General features: G+C 45.7%; 1 protein-coding gene across 4 annotated transcripts in view; it reads right to left on the reverse strand.

Moving 5' to 3' along the window:
• The window catches only part of LOC123402654 (protein BONZAI 1), a 56,587-nt gene that overhangs the window by 28,236 nt on the left and 6,736 nt on the right, over positions 1 to 21,615 (reverse strand). For all 4 annotated transcript variants that reach the window (XM_045096587.1, XM_045096585.1, XM_045096586.1 and 1 more), the window contains 12 exons: positions 9,359 to 9,504; positions 9,184 to 9,232; positions 7,073 to 7,129; positions 6,478 to 6,660; positions 6,193 to 6,327; positions 5,409 to 5,470; positions 5,125 to 5,230; positions 4,936 to 5,050; positions 4,755 to 4,831; positions 4,524 to 4,661; positions 4,229 to 4,393; positions 4,040 to 4,153 (listed from right to left, as the gene is read on the reverse strand). In XM_045096587.1, the coding sequence (XP_044952522.1) occupies positions 4,040 to 4,153; positions 4,229 to 4,393; positions 4,524 to 4,661; positions 4,755 to 4,831; positions 4,936 to 5,050; positions 5,125 to 5,230; positions 5,409 to 5,470; positions 6,193 to 6,327; positions 6,478 to 6,660; positions 7,073 to 7,129; positions 9,184 to 9,232; positions 9,359 to 9,504 (1,347 nt within the window). The remainder of the gene's footprint in view (positions 1 to 4,039; positions 4,154 to 4,228; positions 4,394 to 4,523; positions 4,662 to 4,754; positions 4,832 to 4,935; positions 5,051 to 5,124; positions 5,231 to 5,408; positions 5,471 to 6,192; positions 6,328 to 6,477; positions 6,661 to 7,072; positions 7,130 to 9,183; positions 9,233 to 9,358; positions 9,505 to 21,615) is intronic.

Consider the following 21,615-nt stretch of genomic DNA (forward strand, 5'->3'; position numbering starts at 1 on the left):
ACCTGAAGTTGGGGGGAATATCGGCAGAGCGGATTGCTCTGCTGAAACACTCGGGACCGGAAACTGCAGTACCACTTCCACTCGGACGATCTCTGTCTAAACCATCTCTGTGAGCTCTGCCCCGGTCGATCCTTCTCTGCGCAAGTTCATTTCTCGCATCAAATCCTGGAGCCCGCTCATCACCGAACGGGCGCCGGTCATCGTAGTGTCGAGACACATACGTACCGCTCCGTGGAGGAGAATGCACCCGACGGCGGTCATCACGGTGATAACGAGGAGGCAACTGGTTCCGCCCCTGGTCTCTGTGATGATTCTCTCGGTAACCCCCGTCTCTGCGACGCAGGGCGACCCTGGACTGTAAACTGAGCGGACTGTATCTGCTCTGGGTGAATTGTTGTGTAACCTATTGAGCGACTGCGATACATCTGAACTTTGTTGTTGCGCTGCTTGAAGCAAAGTGTGAATCTGCTCTAAGCCTCTACCAGCCTCTGAATCTGATGGCTGAATAGAATTTGCTATCTTAGCTGCGGCTGCAACATTAAGTAACAGAGTACGATATACCTCAATGTTGTCCTGTCGACCGCTCGAGAAGAGTTGTCGGTGACGCCGACTGGAAGTTGGGGACGACGACGGCTGTGTCCAGTCGACGGTTCGCCGACCTCGTGTTCGCCGCGACCGAGCCCGAGTGGGCTCTCCGAAGAACCCGCCATGAAGACCTCCGCTGCCGGATTGCAGCTCTCGCACTCGGAAGGAACATCAGACTGATCTGATGCTGAGTGGATCGGGTCCCAAAGAGGTACAGCAGGCTCGATGGCAGCGACCTGAGGAGTCGACGGAGATGACGCCCGGCGAGCCACCGCATGCTTCACCCATCGCTGGAGTCGTGAGCGACCGGATCACTTGTGACGACGAACAGCAGAGTGAACGGTCGACAATGGAGTCAACGGCTGCCGAAGGAGTACGCCAAAGGAGCTTGCACGGAAGTGCGTCGCTCCACGGATCGGGAGCGCCTCGATGTCGAGTGGCGCTTCCTGAAGCCATGCCGAGCCATCGGCGACGAAGATGAACGCACCGAAACGGATCTCGCCGTCCATGAACGAATCGCAGCCGGAAGACATGACGGAGAGTGAAAAATGCAAACTTGCCGTAAGTCGCTTAGACGCCTGCCCCACGGTGGGCGCCAACTGTCGTGGGAATAAACCTGACAGTAGAGGTGTAGGGTACGAATGGAGAGGGCAGAGTCCTAGCTACGGCAAGCTTGTACACAAGATGCATGAGTTCAGGCCCCTCTCTTAGAGGTAATAGCCCTACGTCTCAGTGCTCGAGAGCTCTTGCAGTGTGGAATGTGTGTTACAGGGGGTGTGAACCCTTGTGCACCCTTGTGCCAGAGGGGAAGGGTGGCTTATATAGAGTGTGCTACCCCTCATCAAGGCCTCAGCATCTAAGGGCTCGATCAATATGGATTAAAGGTGTACGTTATCATGTACATATGTAATTAATGCTATTCATGAATATTAGTTGAACGCCTGCCCGTTGGCCTCCCTGGAGGTGGCTTCTGGTCTTCTGTGTCGACTAGTATCTTCCGAGTGAAAGTTGGTTGTCGAGTGAAGAGGAATATCTTCCGAGTGACTTTGTACCGAGTGACTTTTTTTTAGGTGCCATGGCAATCCAGTCGGAATCTTCTTGGTGACCCTCCAGCTAATAATGAGGTACCCTTAGGTAGGACACTTAGGTCAGGCATGTGACCCTACCCTAGGTACATATCTCCATCAGCCGCCCGCTTTCTCCCGCGCGCGTGCAACCGTTTGCAACGCGCGCTAATTTCCCGCCTCCGATGGAGCGCGCGTTTCCATCCCACGCACGCTAAAAACGCAGTTGACCGCGCGCGCGCGTTTTTTGGCACTGCTGTTGGAGATGCTCTAAATGGATCTATACAATGAAGCAGAATCCTGAAGGGAAGGTGGAACGATATAAGGCCAGATTGGTGGCGAGAGGATATAGTCAAATTTATGGAATTGACTATGATGAGACATTTGCTCCCGTGGCAAAGATGAGCACAGTAAGGATGTTGGTCTCTTGTGCTGCAAACTTTGGATGGATGTTGCATCAATTAGATGTCAAGAATGCCTTTTTGCACGGTGAGTTGCAGGAAGAAGTGTACATGGAGATACCATCGGGTTTTGGTACTTCAGAGACTACGGGGAAGGTATGCAGGCTGAAGAAATCCTTGTATGGACTGAAGCAATCACCAAGGGCATGGTTTGATAGGTTCAAACGTGTTGTCCGCGGTAGGGGGTATGGTCAGTGTAACGGTGACCATACGATGTTCTACAAGCACTCTGATCGGAAGATCACCATTTTTGTTGTTTATGTGGATGACATTATCATCATTGGAGATGATAAGGAGGAAATAGAGAGATTGAAGGGCTGTTTGAGCAAGGAGTTTGAGGTAAAGGATTTGGGTAACCTAAAATACTTCCTTGGCATTGAAGTGGCTCGGACAGAGAAAGGAATCTCTTTGTGCCAACGAAAATACATCTTGGATCTCTTGAGTGACATGGGCATGATGGGATGTCGTACTGCCCCTACTCCGATTGAACAAAATCGTCAAGTGACAGCACAATCAGGAGAGCTAGTCAATAAGGAAGATTATCAAAAATTGGTTGGGAGGTTGTTGTACTTGTGTCATACCAGGTCTGACATTACGTATGCTATGGGGGTGGTGAGCAAATACATGCATGAACCAAGGAGTGGACATCTTGATATTATGCACAGAATCCTGATATACTTGAAGGGGACTTCGGGTAAAGAGTTGTGGTTTGGGAAGAGTGGACATCTTGAGGTGGATGGCTACTGCGTGTTTGTAGGAGGAAATTTGGTGTCATTGAGAAGCAAGAAACAGCCGGTTGTGTCTAGATCAACAGCAGAAGCTGAGTATAGAGCATTGTCTCAAGGGTTGTGTGAGATGCTCTGGGTGAAGTACCTGCTGAGCGAATTGAAACTTCTGAGGAAGGGACCCTTGAAGGTGTGTTGTGACAATCAGTCAGCTATAGCTATCGCTAATAACCCAGTTTAACATGATAGGACAAAGCATGTGGAAATTGATCGCTTCTTCATTAAGGAGAAACTCGATGCCGGGATCATCAACCTTACTCATGTCAGCTCTGGGCGGCAGTTTGCAGATTGTTTGACAAAGGGACTGGGAACAAAGGAGTGTAACTTGCCATGTGACAAGATAGGAATGATAGATATCTACCACCCATCTTGAGGGGGAGTGTTGAACCGGTATGGGCCCAGCCTAGCCTCCTCTCCCTTAGGGCCCAAGCCCATGTAGAGGGACTGACCTAGAAAGGAGGCACCCAACCATCCAGCTCCCAGCAGAGCCGCCACACACATATACACACGTGCTGGAGGTACTCCTCTCTTCCCCTCCCGATTCAACAAAAGCCAACCCTGCCACAGTAGGTTCGGTGCTTCACCCCAGTTGAGTCATCAAGGCATTTGCTTCAGCTGCAATGAGATCTATTTTCAGGGCCACCAGTGTGTGCGGATCTTATTTATCGAGGCTGGCGACGACGGCCAAGATAGCTCCACAACTTGTGGCACCCAACGTCCCCTGGCAGTCAATTGACAGGCTAAAGCTTGCGGACGAGCTGTTTTTCGATAAAGGGAGAGATGTTATGTGGGCCAGCCCATCAAACAGGGAGTCTTAGCGCTTAACTAGAGTCCTGGTTGATTAAGCAAGTTTGTTAGGGAAATGTCCAGTCATTTTAGAGATCGTATCAGAGTACTTAATAGACTTACAGGCTTGTCGGTCAAGTCTTGTCAACTATATAAAGGGGCCAGCCCCTCTCAATAAAGCAGAGAAGAATATTGTCGTCTAATTTTATCTACTTTTCAGTTATTAGGGTTATGTCAGTAGTAGATCCTTCTAATTGGTATAGAACTGTTACTTCAGCATTCCACTTTTATGTCTAGAAGGAAATATACAAATGAATTTACACAAATAAAACTGTGAAAACTTGTCCAGCCCAATTACCTCCATTTCCTTGAAGTCAGCCCCACCAACTCCAACAACAACGATGGACATAGGAAAATCGGATGCCTTTATGATTGCATCAATAGTCTCCTGAAAATCAGTCACTACACCATCCTGGACAAAAGATTAACAGGTAAGAACGAAAAACATGGTGCAGTTTTTAAAGATGGGCCTAGAGGTATTACATACCGTTACTATTAATAGAATAAAGTATTTCTGTTGATTGCTTGTAAGGGATTGGCTTGCTATTGCTGTAGCGGTGCTAATTAGAGGACCAAAGAGTGTAGGACCAGCCAATGATACATTGCGTAGCGCACTGATATAAGCTGACATAATTCCCTGTATTCCCTCAACCTGAGGAAGATGATATGGGTAGGCTATGAATAAATGGAAGCTAAAATCTCAAGAAGCCACCCAAAAAAGATGTGCTGATACCATTTAAGTTGATAAGTGCTGTCATTTAAGTTGAAATAATGTAAGATACCTCAGGCTGATAAGTGCTGCCATTTAAGTTAAAACAGTGTGAAACAGGACCGTCAATGGGTCTTGCTCCATAGCCCCAAGAGGGGATACGCTTAGCTGGGTCATAGTACTGTAGTATATCCCCAATCTCCAGTATTACCTGCCACAAAAACAACAATGGAAGAACCTAACATCAATTTGTGCTCAATGGTTCATCAGAATACAAAACTAGAATGATAAATCAGTTGCCCACTCTTTGATATGCATTTGGCCGTCCGGAGGGGTCAATATAATGCAAGGAATCTGGAAGCCGAGGGTTTCCATTTGAAGCTATAAAGCATAAACATTGACAGTAAAATATAGGAAGCGTGCTGTTACAAATTAGTGAATGGGAATTGAGCAAGGGCAGCTTGCAGTAGCACATCCGTGCATACCTGTGTAGTCTATGGCTACCATCAAATTCAATTGACACCCAGCAGAAATATAATCAATAAAAGTATGTCTACTATTCTCAAGATATTTCTCCACATATACCTGGCTCTTCAATACCTGCATGTCAGAATAAAATTCGGTTAAAACAGTATAACAGTTCCAGAGGTTCTACAAAAGAAAAAAAATATTACCTCCATACTATGACAATCATGTGCATTGCTGGCAGGAACAAAGAAATTTTCACCATTCCCACTATGGTACAAGTTTTCCAAATCGGCGACTGATTTTACTATCTTGCTGTCAAATTACAAAGGGTATCTAATCAGAAAAAAAATTGAATTTTAGAATTAATGACATATGTTCTAAGGCACCATTACATGCTAACAACTAATAAACAACCAAAAAGGCAAAATGTGCAGAAACACATATACAGCGAGTGCAGGTAGCATGTTGAGTAACAAAAGGGGACAATTACCCAACTAGGTCATGTTTGCCATTGCTACTGAAGTTGAAGCATTCTATCATGAGGGGGCTCTCCTGAAACATAATACAGACACGAGAAAAGAAATGCACACGGATTAGACATATAAAAATCTTTGGCCATTAGGCAACAAAGAAAGTTGGTTTTTCATTATTCATTTTAGAGCAGCCGCCTGTGATTCCTGTCCAAGAGTTATCTTTCAAAGCGGACCGTCCGATGAAGATCTAACGCCGGCTACCTAACTTGCTGCTTCGTGCATGCTCCAGTGAAACTCAGCCATAGATTCCATATCGGATGACTCCATTTAAATTACAGTTTTGGGCAGCTCGTTGCTGTCAAGCTCTGCGCCCTTCTACTGTCTTCTTTTACCTTTTATTGCTTTACTTTTCACATGCTACCTTCTGAATATATAAGCCTAGATTTAGGATTGTAAGGGCATGTTATTTTGCTAGGGTTTCCCCTTAAGCCGCCGCTGTTCGCATGCCGGCAAGAACTCCTCTTGTAAGCGCTCCTATTGAGCAAACTGTGCCTCTGAAAGTAGCTAATATAAGCGAGTTTTAAATCTTCTGAATTTTCTGAGTTTCCTGAACTTGTCAAGCCAGTCCCTGTCACTGCCCATGCACTTGGAGAGAACTAACAGGACCAGCTAGTGGTTCAAAACTTCAAATAAACATATGCATAATGCTGCCTCGAGGGGCATGAACGTTCATATATATAAGCTCTGATTGCGCCCTAAACAGAAAGTGGAAAAGAAAATGGAAGTGGAAAGATCTCATGCCTTACTTCCGACCTGTTGGAGATTCAAAATCACTGGCTTCCACTTAGGATTGAGATCATTCTTCCTTACTTCTGTCTTGCAAATCGGAACAGGTGTTCCGTTCTCTGACATTCTAGATATTAGCAAGAAAGGATCCTGTAATAAGCATGATTAGAAAAGTGAAAAACTATTTTAGACTTCTGCAACCAACAATCCAGATGTGAAGCATATATAGGCATTCACCAAACTACAAATGCAACAACAGTAAAACAAGTACCCAGCAAAAAAATGAAAACAGAAGCTTACACTTTTTGAGAGAAGATCCTTGATTTCAAGATCTGAACAGTGGAATACCATTTCCATTAATGCTTTTGAACCAGCACTTTCTTCGGCCTGAACAGTTAACTCACCAAATTTACTAGGATTTGGTAAGTTTTGCTCAGAAACACCAAGCTTTATGGTGAACAATCTATTCTGTTTGGTGACAACCTACAAAATCAACCTTGATCACAAGAAACAAAAAATGCAAGTGCTCGCCACACTACTTTGCAACCACAAAATAGTATGTTTATGATGAACCTGGGATAATATGTCATAGAACTGGAACTACCAACCAGTTCTAGAGTTGAAAATCCAGATGATAATGCTCGCCAAAAAAAAAAAAGATGATAAGATAAAGTTGGTCACTAGATTAGTACATGCAGGATTCGTTTTACTTTGCCCTTCCCTCCCTTCACCACTTATTTTAAGTTTTACAGCACAGTTTGACGTATTCATTGCAGAAGGTCCAACATAGTTGCTGTTTCCTCAACACAAGTATGTTTTGTGCACTGAAGTATTTAGTCAAGGAAAGAAACAATAGCCACAAAAAACAGCAATGATTTAGCCATAATAAACATACATCAGATAAATTACAGATGGCTTCTCCAAGAAACTGTTGCTCCTCCAATTTAAGCATCTGCATTTCAGGTCAGGCTAACATTAGAATTGTAATGTACAGATGAAAAGAGCAATGAGAGAAAACTTTCCAATATATCATATTTACCAGCATCCTCGCCGAAACTAGTGTGTGCAATAGAATGTAGATTAGGGTTGTTCATAACAGCAAACAGAAATGGTAGAGAAAAAAAAAGAATAAAGTGAAGAAACAAATAAAATGAACTGACAGTTATCGGTGTTAGGAAGTATTAGTATTGGTCTAGGAGTCTTATTAGTCTATGTTTACTTTCCTTGCACCTCAAGTCATGTGTAATATATATATGCCCCTTGGGCCTTCAATAAAGATAAGTTGCTTTCCTAACATGGTATCAGAGCCTAGGTTTAGGTCACCTTCGGCGCCGCAACTCGCCTCCTATCATTTTTTTTACGGTCTTCGTCTTCGTCGATCTATTCTTGGATCGATTTCATCCGCTGCTACCTACGACGTGCCGTTGCGCGTCACGGCTGCCTCTGCCCCAGCCCCAAGGTCAACGCCCACACGTCAAGCTCCAGATCTGGCTGCCCCGTTGCAGTCCTCATCGGGCCGCAAGTCCTCGATCCAGATCGGGCTGGGACACGAGGTAATCGCCGCCAACCTCTGCATGTATGCCCCCGCCCACGCTCGCGATGCCAGGCACCACCCCATCGATGTCTCCTCATCCAGATCGAGCGACACACCATCTTGTCAGCCTCCTTGCTCTCTCGGGCCAGCGCTCGGCTGCGCATGAAGGCGGCTGCTCCAGCCGAACGAGATCAATCTGGATGGACACGGTTAATGCCCGCGGCTGCTTCTCGTCGTTCTGCCAAAGCGCTGCTGCCTTACGCCAGTGCCCATGCGTGCCTTTTGCCACGCCTGTGCACAAGGTTGCCTTCTTCCAGCATGTATGTCTGCTGCTACCTCTGCCCAGTGCTTGCGTTATGCTGCTGCTCGTGTGCTGCTCCGTGCCTCCGTCTACCGCCGCTAGCTGGTTCTGTGCTGTGTGGTTCTAGCTGGGCCTGATTATGTGCTGCTGCTAGCTGCTTACTGTTGCTACGTGATGCTGATGCTCCTGTCTAGCTTTTTTTTTGTTTTCCGCTGCGTCCATCAAATCCGTCGATGTTTTGTGTTATCATGCCATGTGAGTCCACCATACCTTTGTCCGTCGGCCTTTTATTTGATCCTGATCCTTTGTATGCAACTTTTGTGACCTACTTGCCCTTGTTGTTTTCTATAGGATTTTCTGAACTTCTTTTGCAACGTCGATCTACGTCCATCGTGCCTTAACCGTCGAGCTTCCTTCGCCGTCGGTTGTCGTGGACTACGATTTTCTGCGCAATGCTTCATTCACTTGATGTGCCATCTTCTTTTGACAACCCATCTTCTCTTGATACTTATGTTGTATCTTCAAGTGATGTGGTGTCTTCCTCTGATGTGACATCTCTTCGTTATCCCCTTTCGCTTGACTCGACAGGTCTTGAAGACTCTTCATGGTACAACGACACTCTCAAGACGCGGATTTGGATTATCATTTTTTTAGCATTACACCTCTTCAAATGCAATGCTATTGCATTTGAGGGGGGGGGGGGGGGGGGGGGGGGGGTCGGAAGTATTAGTATTGGTCTACGAGTCCTATTAGTCTATGTTTACTTTCCTTGCACCTCAAGTCATGTGTAATATATATATATGCCCCTTGGGCCTTCAATAAAGATAAGTTGCTTTCCTAACAATCGGAACATAGTACTGATACCTTTCTTTTACTTTGGGAAATCTACGCAGAATCACAATTTTAAGATACTTTGTGGTTTCTAGAGAACTTCAGTAACCAACAGACTAAAAAACATGGAACAATTAAATATTTCTTTTTATATAATTTACACCATTATAAATGAAAATTTAACTAAACCTACTGCTACATAATCCAATTCGGGACAAGTGCATAAAAGTAAAGTGGTCATGAAATGTGGGCTTTCACATCGAAGGCCTTCTCTAGCAGAAAATCATTGGTACGAGTATTTTGAGAAGAAAAATGAAAACAATGACAAAAACATAATTACCTTTTCACTGACATCATGAAACTGCGGATCAATATCATAAATATGAAACCTGTGAGGAAACATATCTATTATAACCGAGGATCGACAAGATGTAAAATTCACTCTTAACACTAGTAGTCTAAGATAGAAACAAGGGAGAATTAAAGTGAATTAGTGAATTACAGTAGAATCTTACACCAATGGCTGAAGAACTTCAAACTGGTATTGCAAAATGATCTTTGCATTCCAAGACGGGCTCGATGAGTTTACAATTACTTCAGTGCGCCCGATTTCTTCAAGCGCTCCGTCATTGCTCGAATACACAACGACTATGGGATTGCTCTGCAAAAGAGAGAGGGAGATTGAGAAGTGTAACACAAAGTTGGATGAGATAATATGATATAATAGGTTTGTTTTGGACATGTGTCCACAGTATCAAGGCAAGAGTAGCAGCATGGGAGGAGTCCATGAGAGAGAAGTATCCTAAGAGTCCACTAGTAAAGTATTGGATTAAGAAAGAGTCCATTAGTAAAGTATTAGGAGAGGTCAAAGGCCTCAGCATCCGTTATATAAGAATGACATATGTATCCACGTTTGAGGCAAGCAAGAACAACCAATTTATTCTCCCAATTTATTCTGTCCTCTAAACCTATGTCTACCCAATCCCTCGCAGCCATGCCGGTTGGCTTTCTTCAGCATGGTAGTTATCCCTTTGTGAATCACAACATTTGGTATCACAGCCGACCACCATGGCTACTAGGGGCTGCTTGAGTTCGGCCTCTGCTAGCCACGGCAAATGGTTGGCATGCCAATTTATTTGCAGATGTTTTCACCGCCAGCTTCTCGCCGACAAATTGGCGTGAAATTGAACTGCAGCCACTCATCCAAACAGACACACAGCTGAAAGTCAACGCCAATTGTTCGGCTGGGCAGGTGTTGGCTCAAATCCAAACAGACCCCTACTGCCGACTCTTTCATGGAACAGTTCAAGGCCTCCATCTGATCTACTTTTGACGAATTCAAGATTCTACCTTTTCAATGAAATGAAACGCAAGCGCTCCTTGCGTTTTCTCGAAAAAAAAAGTACTTGAGATTGATACAGAAAATAGAAGGACAGCGATGGCTTCAGCAGCAAACATAGTGAGCATGGTAGCAACATCGTTAGTGCAGCCGGAAGTTGACACAGCAACAGCGGTTCGAGAAAAACTGTCAGAGGCGCACAAAGAAGCAGCAGCAACAGTTACTACGAGATATCCAGATGTGACAGCTTCAGATGCAGATAGAGAAGCGACAACAGAGCACCAGGTGCACATCCACTCGTAACATCATCAGCAAAATCCTCTTCAGTGATAGGATTGGTAGCTGGCTGGAAATTCCTCACGTGTGGTGTGCTACAGCCCTGCCCCTAAAGTGGTGGTTTTGCGTGAAAATTGGCAAAGATAGTGGTTAAGTGATAGCCTAGCCCCAAATGTGGAAGCAGAAAGAATCCTAACTGAAAGCCAGTGACATAATAAGGGGCATTCCAAATATTCTTAGGAGAGGATCTCGGGCAGAAGTTCTTCTCCACTGGAAAGAATTTTGTGTGGCCTTAAAGGAAACAGAAAAATCAAGGAATTCCTTCAGTGGTGGTTGCAGTTTCCTTCTTTTGCATTGAGAGAATCAACATCCGAAGGAGTCTATGCTGGAAACAGCACGCATGTTGTACATGAAGTTTGTATCTCTAGAAACTGAAAATCAGGTTGGCCTAGAGATATATAAGTTGTACTTGAGAAAATCAGCAAAGAGCTCTAGCAAAACGTGGAGCTGGAGTTGCATCACATTGATACGGGGCTATGAAGGACCTCAGCCCTGGCCACCACCATGCAGCTTGAGGACAAGCTGCTTGTCCTGGAGGGGTGTAGTGTTGTGAGGAATGCATGAGAGAGAAGTACCCTAACAGTCCATTAGGAAAGTATAGGATTAGAAAAGAGTCAAATTGTATAAGGAAAGAGCTATGCCTAATTGTATTATGAAAAGTTCAAGAGCATACATTACTCCCTATGTTCCAAAATAATGGAAGTTCTAGGTCTGTCCAAAGTCAAAGTTCTTTCCCCTGCCCCTAAATTTGCACATTTTTCTATCTCTACCTAATAATAAAGCACAGACTGTTTTTGGTCGTCCGTCATTCAAATTACCCCTAAAGTTGTCGATAATTACCCACCATGCCACCGATAAGTGGAAAAAAACCAATTCACGCCGAAGAATCCCCGCATGGGCCGGCCAATGTAGTAGATGTCCTATACTGCATTCTGCACACTGGGAGAATTCACACCTTTATTTTTCGTTTTCCTTTTCCATCTTTTTTTCTACTTTAAATAATTTGATAATTCAAAAAAAATCTCAAAAATAAAAAAATAAATGAGAATTTTGAAATAAAATGTTCAACAACTCATAAATGTGTGTGGGTTCAGAAAATGTTCGCTGTTTTTGAAAAATGTTCGCATATTCAACAAATTTCGCAATTTTGAAAACAAATATTCAAGAAGTCAAAAAACGTTCACGATTTTTGTAGAAGTTCGGGTATTAAAAAATGCAAATGAAATTGAACCAAATTTTGCCAATTCAAAATGTTCATGAATTGAGAAAATCCTAAAAATTCAAAAACTGCATGACTTATAAAATAGTTTTAATTCATAAAATATTCACTGATTCGAAAAATGATATGCATTTCAAAAAATGTTCATGAATTTCAAAAATTGTTCGCTGAATAAAGAAAAATGGTTTAAGAAATGTTCACAATTTAAAAAAAATGTTTGCAAATAGTATAAAATGTTCATCATTTCAGAAAAAATCGAAAATCTGTGAAAATGTTCGCGAATCTGAAACAAATTCACGATTTCAAATATGTTCATGAGTTACTTTTTTCATGAATTGCAAAATTTGTTCACGATTTTACAGAAATGAGAGTGATTGTGTCTTGCAGCAAAAGTATGGTCATGGCCATTCAAGATTACAAAAAAAATCAGTTGCAAAGCACGGGCCGTTTTGCTAGTACTTATACAAGTTTGACTTAGGTTTGCTAGTACTTATACAAGTTTGACTTAGGACAAACCTAGAACTTCAATCATTTTGGAACGGAGGGAGTATACAAGGATGATAGGTGTTGGAATAGCAACTTGCATTACTAGGAGGCGAAAGCCACCATGTTAAGCTTCAAAAATTGCTGCCGCACCCTATGTATCCACGTATAGGCCTCTTGAATCATACGTAAGTTTCACGCGTCGTCGCTCTCTTCCGGTTCCACGTGTTGAATTGTCTTCCCCGTCACACGTGAGAGGGGATGTTACAGTATATGTGGATTGCACTAGCCCTTTTCATCAGTTCGGACTTTTGGTTGCATTGACTAATGCATGAAGATTAACAATGTACATGAGGATGCCAAAAGGCAAGAATACAAAAGGCCAAAGGCCATCGTCAATATAACTCTACCCCCCCCCCCTCTCAAACTCATGGTAGTTCCACAACATTGAGTTTGGAGAACTGAAATCTATGTTGTGCTCTAGTTTGTGCCTTCATGAAGAAGTCCGCTAGCTGTAACTCAGAAGGCACATACTGAAGAGCAATAACATGATCCTGCACGACAGCGCGCACATAATAAGCATCAACACCAATATGTTTGGTAAGCTCATGCTTCACGGGGTCCCGCGCAATAATGATAGCACATGTACTGTCAGACAAGAGGATGGTAGGTGTAGTAACAGAAACACCAAAGTCCTCCAATACACATCATAACCAAGTCACCTCTGCCGTCAGAAAAGCCATAGCTCTGAACTCGGCCTCTGCACTCGAACGAGAAACTGCAGTCTGTTTCTTCGTCTTTCAGGCAATGAGAGAACCAACAAAAAAAACATGGTAAGCAAAAAGTGAACAACGATCCGAAGGATTAGTGGCCCACGTAGCAGCCGAATAGGCCTGGAGTTGTAATGAGCTGGAACCAGGAAAAAAGAGACGATGAGAGATCGTGCCACAAAGATATCATAGAACACGAAGAAGGTGACTATAGTGAACTGAAGTGGGAGCGGAAACAAACTGACTCAGAATATGGACACTCGGAATATGGACAGGATAGGAGATATCCAGACAGTGACAACAAGATAGACAAGACTCCCAACAAGATGGTGATAACGCGTTGGATCATACAAGAGCACACCATCAAAAGCACGAAGGTTAACATTAAGCTTCATAGAAGTCTCAGCAGTGCGCTCATCACTAAGAGCCGCACAAGCAAGAAGATCATGAATATACTTTTTTTGGGAAATAGAAAAGCCATTAGAGGTGAAGGAAACCTCAATCCCAAGAAAGTAACGAAGGGGACCAAGATCAAACATAAGAAACTACTCGCTGAGACGGGCCTTGACAAAGGCAATGTACTCAAAATCGTCGCCGGTGATGATCATGTCATCAACATATAGAAGAAGAGTACGACCACTAGCAGAAAGGTGGACAAACAGTGTTGGGTCATGAGCAGTGGGCGAAAAACCAGCTATAGTGACCACAAAGGCAAAACACTCAAACCAAGCGCGCGGGGCTTGCTTAAGGCCATATAGAGAGCGACGAAGACGACAAACCATGCCATCAGGAACTGAATACCTAGGTGATGGTTGCATATAAATTTCCTCGCGCAATTCACCATTAAGAAAGGCATTCTTAACATCAAGCTGAGACACAGACCAATGGCAAACAGAGGCCACTGCGAGAAGTGTGCGGATAGTGGTCATATGGGCCACAGGAGCAAGTCTCATCATAATCACGACCATGCTCCAGTTGAAAGCCATGAGCCACAAGACGAGCGAGTCTTAATCTTATAGACCCACTTACAAGTGATGGGACGAACACTCGGAGGAAGAGAAATCAGGTCCCATGTGCTGTTGCGCTCAAGGGCAGCAATCTCCTCCGCCATCGCAAACTGCCATTCAGGATGAACAATAGCATCTCGATAAGAAGTTGGCTCAAGAACGGTCAAGAGACCATCGCGAAAAGGAGAATATCGGTCAGGGGCGGACAAGGCCGAGAATGAAGACCATAAGTTGGCTGAGAGGAGGAAGACGACACACCTGAAGTAGAGGGCACATCGATAGACTTGCCACAACACGTGAATGACGAGTATACTGGAAAGGAAAGGACACAAGTGGTGGAATCACTGGAGGTGGAGACGGGGAAGGTATAGGTGATGAAGGTGAAGAAGGGGAAGGTATCGGTGATGAAGGTGGAGATTCATTCGATGAGGGAAGAGAAGAAACCATAGGAAAGGAAGGCGTCGGATCTGCAACAACGGGACGAGGAGTAGGAATACTGGGCACAGAGCGAGGTGTATCCGGAAACGTAAGAAAAGAGATGTCATTTGTGGAAAAGGCCGAGGAGGATGGACGCGGGTAGAAGGGACGAGATTCATCAAAGGTCACATCCCAGGAAATACGCATCTGACGACCGACAGGATCCCAACACCGATAGCCCTTGTGCTCATCACTGTAAACGAGAAAAACACACTCAACGGGCTACGCGTGATGAAGGTGGAGATTCATTCGATGAGGGAAGAGAAGAAACCATAGGAAAGGACGGCGTCGGATCTGCAACAACGGGACAAGGAGTAGGAATACTGGGCATAGGGCGCGGCCCGGAGGTGGTTTGTGGCGGCGGCGGCAGCTGCAGGGTCGGCTGTGTTAGGAAGTATTAGTATTAGTCTAGGAGTTCTTATTAGTCTATTAGTATTATTAGTCTAGGAGTCCTTATTAGTCTATGTTTACTTTCCTTGCACCTCAAGTCATGTGTAATATATATATGCCCCTTGGGCCTTCAATATAGATAAGTTGCTTATTCCTAACATGGTATTAGAGCTAGGTTAACTTTCGCACGCCGCAACTCGTGTTGTTGATCCGCTCCTCCTCGTCATCCTCGTCGCCGGATCCCGTTCAGAACCGACTCTGCTCTCGCGGCGGTATCCAGCCGGTATCCAGCCTCTACTCCGTCTCGGATCGATCTCTGGGAAGGCCGTCTCTTTTTTCCCAGCGACGTTGTTCCCTCCCGTGGCTCGCCAGATCGAGCGGTCCCTCCCGTCGCTCACCAGATAGAGGTTCCCTCCCGCCGCTCGCCAGATCGAGCGGTCCCTCCCATCGCTCGCCAGGTCAAAGCGGTCCGATCGAGGCGGTTGCTCCCGTGCCTCGCGAGCCTCCCGATCGAGCGGTTCCCATCGACGCGGTTCCCATCAGCCGACGCAATCGCCAGATTGAGGCGGCTCCCTCACGCGGACGTGGTTCCCATCAACAGCTCGAGGCGGTTCCTAGCGGACGTGGTTCCCATCCACAGATCGAGGTTGTTCCCAGCGGACGTGTTCCATCAGCAGGGACGTGTTCCCATCAGCAGATCAAGGTTGTACCAGCGGACGTGATTCCCATCTCCAAATCGAGGCAGTTTCCATCAGACGGCTCCGCAAGATCTCACGCCTCATCTCGCCATACCACGTCGGCTCCAATCCTGTTGTCAGACGCGGACGCGGCTCGCTGACTGAGTTCCAAAAAAAAAAAGAAATGTCTGCTGCATCCGGCTACGTTGATGTTCCTCGTTGTCCGGTAATCTTTGATGGCACTAATTACACCGAGTTCATCGGCTTCCTGCGCATTCACATGCGTGGCATCCGCCTATGGGGTTTTCTTTCTGGCGAGGTCAGTTGTCCGCCATGTCCGGTTCCTCCCGTGGCTCCCACTCCGCCGACCCCACCGGCTTTTCCTGCGGATGCTTCTCAGGCCGCAAAGGATGCGGCTAAGCTTGCTGATGAGGACGCTATCCGTGCTTATGATGAGAAGGCGTTGGCTTATGAGGAGGCTCTTCAGACGTATCATGGTGCTCTGTTTGCTTACACCCAGTGGCTTGATGATGATGCTCGTGCTGCAGCTGTTCTCACTGCTAGCGTTCTGCCTCAGTTTGCCTCTGAGTTTCTAGGCCTTCCTACTGTGTTTGAGATGTGGACTCGCCTTCGTCAGCGCTATGAGCCCTCGGGTGATGCCTTATACCTCTCTATGGTCCGTCAGGAGCATGCTCTTCAGCAGGGTGACTCTACTGTTGATGACTTCTATACATAGAGTTCTGCTATCTGGCGCCAACTCGATTCTCTCCGCACTGCTGGTTGTCGTACTTGCCCCTGTTGCCAGGCTGTCCAGACCAACTTGGAGTTTCATCGCGTCTACGAGTTCCTGGCTCGGCTCCGTAAGGAGTTTGAGCCTTGGCGTGCTCAGTTGTTTGCTCATGGCCGTATTTCTCTCATGGAGGCGCTTTCTGAGATTCGTGCTGAGGAGACTCGCTTACGTGGTGCTGGTTTGCTGGAGGTTCCCTCGGTGCTCGCTGCTCGGGCTACTTCTACGCCCCCTGCTGCACCGACCCCTTCTCACTCGAGTGCTCCGCCGCTCTTGCCCACTCCTTCTGGAGGCTCAGGTCGCCCCCGTCCACATTGTGGCTACTGCAACAATGATGGTCATATTGAGTCCCACTGCTACACGAAGAAGAAACACTTGCGCCATGCGCAATCATCATCTACAGAGACTTCGTCATGTACCTCGACAGCTTCAGACATCGCTTTGACTGAGCAGGATATTCTGCGACTTAAGCGTCTGCTCGCTGCTTCAGGTTCTTCCTCGACGGGTACTGCTGGTATTCTGACTCAGGCTTCCCGCACTGAGCAACCATCTTCTACACAGTCAGGACCGTCTCACGCACACTCTGGTTGGAATTGGCCTTCGCCGCCATGATTTTTTTTTCTTCCGCTGCTATCATCCCTAATCTAGTGTGTGTTTTCTAGTTTTCTATTTTTTCTGCTGCGTCCACCAAATCCGTTGATATTTTGTGTTTTCTCATGCCATGCGAGTCCACCATACCTTAGTCCGTCGGCCTTTTCTTTGGTCCTGATCCTTTCTATGCAACTTTTGTGGCCTATTTTCCCTTGTTGTTTTCTATAGGATTTTTTGGACTTCTTTTGCATTGTCGATCCACGTCCATCGTGCCTTATCCGCCGAGCTTCTTTCGTCGACGGTTGTCGTGGACTATGATTTTTTGTACAATGCTTTATTCTCTTGATGTGCTATCTTCTTTTGACAACCCATCTTCTCTTGATACTTATGTTGTATCTTCAAGTGATGCGGTGTCTTCCTCTGATGTGCCATCTCTTCGGTGTCTTCCTCTTGATGTGTCATCTCCTTTTGACAACTCATCTTCTCTTGATACTTATCTCGTATCTTCAAGTGATGTGGTGTCTACCTCTGATGTGCCATCTCTTCGTTATCTCCTTCGGCGACTCGACAAGTTTTGAAGACTCTTCATGCTACGACGACACTCTCAAGACGCGGATTTGGATTATCATTTTTTTTAGTATTACACTTCTTCAAATGCAATGCTATTGCATACGCTTTGCATTTGAGGGGGGGTGTTAGGAAGTATTAGTATTAGTCTAGGAGTTCTTATTAGTCTATTAGTATTAGTCCAGGAGTCCTTATTAGTCTATGTTTACTTTCCTTGCACCTCAAGTCATGTGTAATATATATATGCCCCTTGGGCCTTCAATATAGATAAGTTGCTTATTCCTAACAGGCTGCAGCGGCCCGGCCAAGGGTGGCGGAGGCAGCTGCAGTGTTGGCTGCTGCGGTCAGGCGAGCGCGGCGGTTGCCGCCAGCAGCGGCTGCTGCCAGGGCGGCCAGGACGGGTCGGCGCTGGCTGGTGGTGGCACGGCTGGCTGCGGCCCGTAGGGCGCGGCCAGGTATAGCCGAATGCCCTGGACAACGGTAGCCAGGTCGCGGATCGCGCCGGTTAGCTCCTCCGGGGTGAGGACGGCCGGAGGCGGCGCGGTAGAAGAGGCCGGCGCAGGCAGGTGCAGCCCACCGGCCGTGGAGATCATCGGAGTGGTGGTGGGGGACGACGGCGCAACGGTGGAGACGGGCGGCGGTGATGACATGATCGAACCAGAGCCTCGTGATACCAAACTGGTAGAAACTAGGGTTCTACCGGCCCTCTGCCTTAGGTTATAAGGATAGGAGGGAGGTTGGAGGAGACGAGGGCGCTGCGGCCGGCGCGACGGCGCCGTCCCGATGTAGGGAGGAGGCGACGGCGATAGAGGAGGCGGTGGCTAGGGTTAGGGTTCCGGCTCCTCTGGGAGTCGGGCAATAGAATTGTCTTATTGCTTGATTCCAAAAGAGTTGTTTACATCGGTTTATATAATCTCGATAACTTGAACTCTAAGATAACTAAGATAACTTGGACTCTAAGATAACTAAGATAACTTGGGCTAAGCCCCTAATATTATTAAGATAACTGGGCCTCTGATCATAACACATAGAGCATTGCTTATAAGGCGTCTCGCCTTGGACGCTTAGGCCACAAGGCGCTCTAGCAGTGCCTTACAATTATTCCCGCTTTAGGGGCCCTGGCATCCGCCTTAGGCGCTTAGGCATCAAGGCGGTTGTTGCTCGCCTTTGGTCACCTTACGCCTTATAAACAATGGCATAGAGATGCTAACCCGATAGTGGGGACTGTCGAGTCGAACAGATCCACTTTGAGACGCAGTAAGACATCATCATATGTTAGTCTCGAGTGCAATGTATATGCCATCTCCTAGACAAGGTCTTCACATGTACTCGAGATGTGGATCGACTTACTTAGGGTCTATCAAACGTTACCCTGTAACTGGATATTTATAAATAACTTTCAAGTTAGTCGTAAAACATGTTATGAGACATGGTCGACCAAGACAGGATCTGCCCCTCCAACTCGATTTATCGGATTTGGAAAGCATGGCCATCAACTTGGGTTAAGTATTAACCCGGTTCGGGAGTCTATCATGGTTACGAGAAGAGAGGTCCAGCTAACAACAAGGATGACAAGTACTTGCCTAGAGCTCGACAACATATATGAGGCAAAAGGAATGTTGCATAGAATCCAACTAGAGCATCTCCATGCATGTTCAACCATCGTTTTGAAGTAAATCCATTTTAACTTAATTATGCATGTGAAGTTCTTTCAAAAACAATTGTAGCTTTATTCAGCAAACCAAAACTGACGTGCATCATTTGCCTGCGCATTGCACTAGTTACTTATGTTTCTTTACATTCTTGCCGGATTTGCTTCTTCTACTAGATTCGGTCGACGAGCTTCTTACATGCATGTTTGTGATTCGTCTTCTGACACCATTCTGAGAATATGTTGCAGTACCATGCTATTACAACCAAAGGCAAGCAACCCCCCCCCCCCCCCCGCCCATCATACCTTGCACAGGGCCTTTACAATGCTTTAGTGGTTATCGTATCGATGCCTATTCCTCTTGCATAGCATGATTTTGATCCACCATTATATTGTCTCGGTATTAGTTGTCCTAGCATGACCTGTTTGATTGATTTAGAATCCATGTTCAGCCTGCCTTGTCGTAGCATGTATGCTTAGAATCTTTATGCCTATCAAGTTATCATATGTTTATCTCTTCTTGATGGCTAGTTGAACCTGACTTTTCTTTTATGCTATGGATATCAATGTTGTCAAACTTGTAATCAAAGGCAAAGGTGAGAGGGCAGCCTTTTGCTTCTGTGTTGCATTCCACTTGAGCCGCCTTAGGACCCAAGTTCTTGGTACTTTGATCCAAGTTGAGTGTCCCAACCTTCTGTTGGCCTCTTTCACGACCTACTATCCAAGACTACAAACTTGACCAAGGAACCATAAATTTGGCTTTCCATTTGGCATAGGCATGTCGTGTATTTTTATTAATGTTACGATCTTTACATTTACGATGACGATTGTGATGTTTGGTTTCGCGCGCCGTAGCATAAATACAAATTGTGGAGTGGCAGGGATTTTTCAGCAGGAATAGCCCTAAGTAAGTTCACCTTGGTGTTGCATGTGTACCACACAAGTGTTGAAGGAACAACTTCCGCGAGTTGTCCTAGATATCTCTGTAGGCGGAGATATAGCTGATATGGCAGCAGGAGTTCAATCCAAAACTCCTAGAGCACAAGATCTAGTCCAAGATCTTAGAGAAGAACAACAAGTTATATTATAGGTAGTGGGTACATAGTCTGCCTTACAAACTAGAGGTGAGGACCTCTATTTATAGGGCTTTGGGAAGCCTTCACATCTCACTCAACTCATATCCACTTATAGCAGGAGCACTCTAGAAAACATTATTTAAGACTCACCATTCTACTCACAGCTACTCATAACTAGAGGACTCTAGAAAACAGTAGGTAGGGTATAAAGAAAAGAAAAGAAATACTACACTAGAGTGGAAGTATCTAGAATTACCAAACAGATCTGAGATATGATTTTATTTTTATTTTCCTCATCTATTGTTCCTCATCATGATGGAATAGACAAGGTTGCTTCTCCGTGGACACTTCGTGGGTTGAGCCCTCCGTGAACTCTCGCGGCCGTTACCCTCCGTGGGTTGAAGTCTTCATCAATGTGGCCGTACGATAGCACCACCTATTGGAACCACACCAAAAATCATCGTGTCAATCTTTGCATTTGATCTTCCTATACTCTACTTCTTACTTTACATGTGCATGTCTTTACTTTCCGCTGCTATACTCGTAGACTTGCATGTGTAGGGTGTGTATGACTTGTTCTAAAAGCTAAAATCTGCCAACAATTAAAATTGGGAAAAGGCTAGGTTTTTATTTGTTAGTCTATTCACACACACACACCCTTCTAGACATCCCTTCTAGTGATCCCTCGATGGTGGTGTCAGATCTGCAACTGCCGAAGAAGCAGGGGCGGTAGGACAAACGGGCAAGGGCTTAGCGGGAGTGATAGGTTTGTCAGGAAAATTGAGGAAAAATATATCCTCCATTGTAAAGGTCGAGGAAGATGGATGTGGGTAGAAGGGACAAGACTCATCAAAAGTCACATCCCAAGAAATACGCTTACAACAACCGATAGGATCCCAACAACGATAGCCCTTATGTTCATCACTATAGCCTAAGAAGACACTCAACAGACTGAGCGGAAAGTTTGATGCGTTCATGAGGGGCAAGAAGAACATAGCAAACACAACCAAACAAACGAAGCACCAAGTAGAGAACAATCAAAGAGACGCTTGAAAGGAACACCATCCTGCAGAGCAGTGGACGGCTGAAGGTTGATGAGATAGGTGGAAGTGGAGACAGCCTCTGCCCAAAAGTGAGGCGGAAGAGAGGCAGCGATCATCGTCGCACGAGCTGTCTCAAAAAGGTGACAATGCTTGCGCTCAGCTACCCCATTCTGAGCATGAGCACCAGAACAAGAAAACTTAGCAAGAGCACCCTGCTCAGCAAGAACTCCACGTACCATCTTGGAGATATACTCTCCAGCAGAGTCAGCACGAAACACACGAATAGGTGTAGAGAACCGAATGTGAACCATGGCAGCAAACGACCTCACTGCAAGAAGACATAAAATATATACAGGTGT

Source organism: Hordeum vulgare, chromosome 6H, assembly GCF_904849725.1.
Source record: "Hordeum vulgare subsp. vulgare chromosome 6H, MorexV3_pseudomolecules_assembly, whole genome shotgun sequence".
Classification (NCBI taxonomy): Eukaryota; Viridiplantae; Streptophyta; class Magnoliopsida; order Poales; family Poaceae; genus Hordeum; species Hordeum vulgare.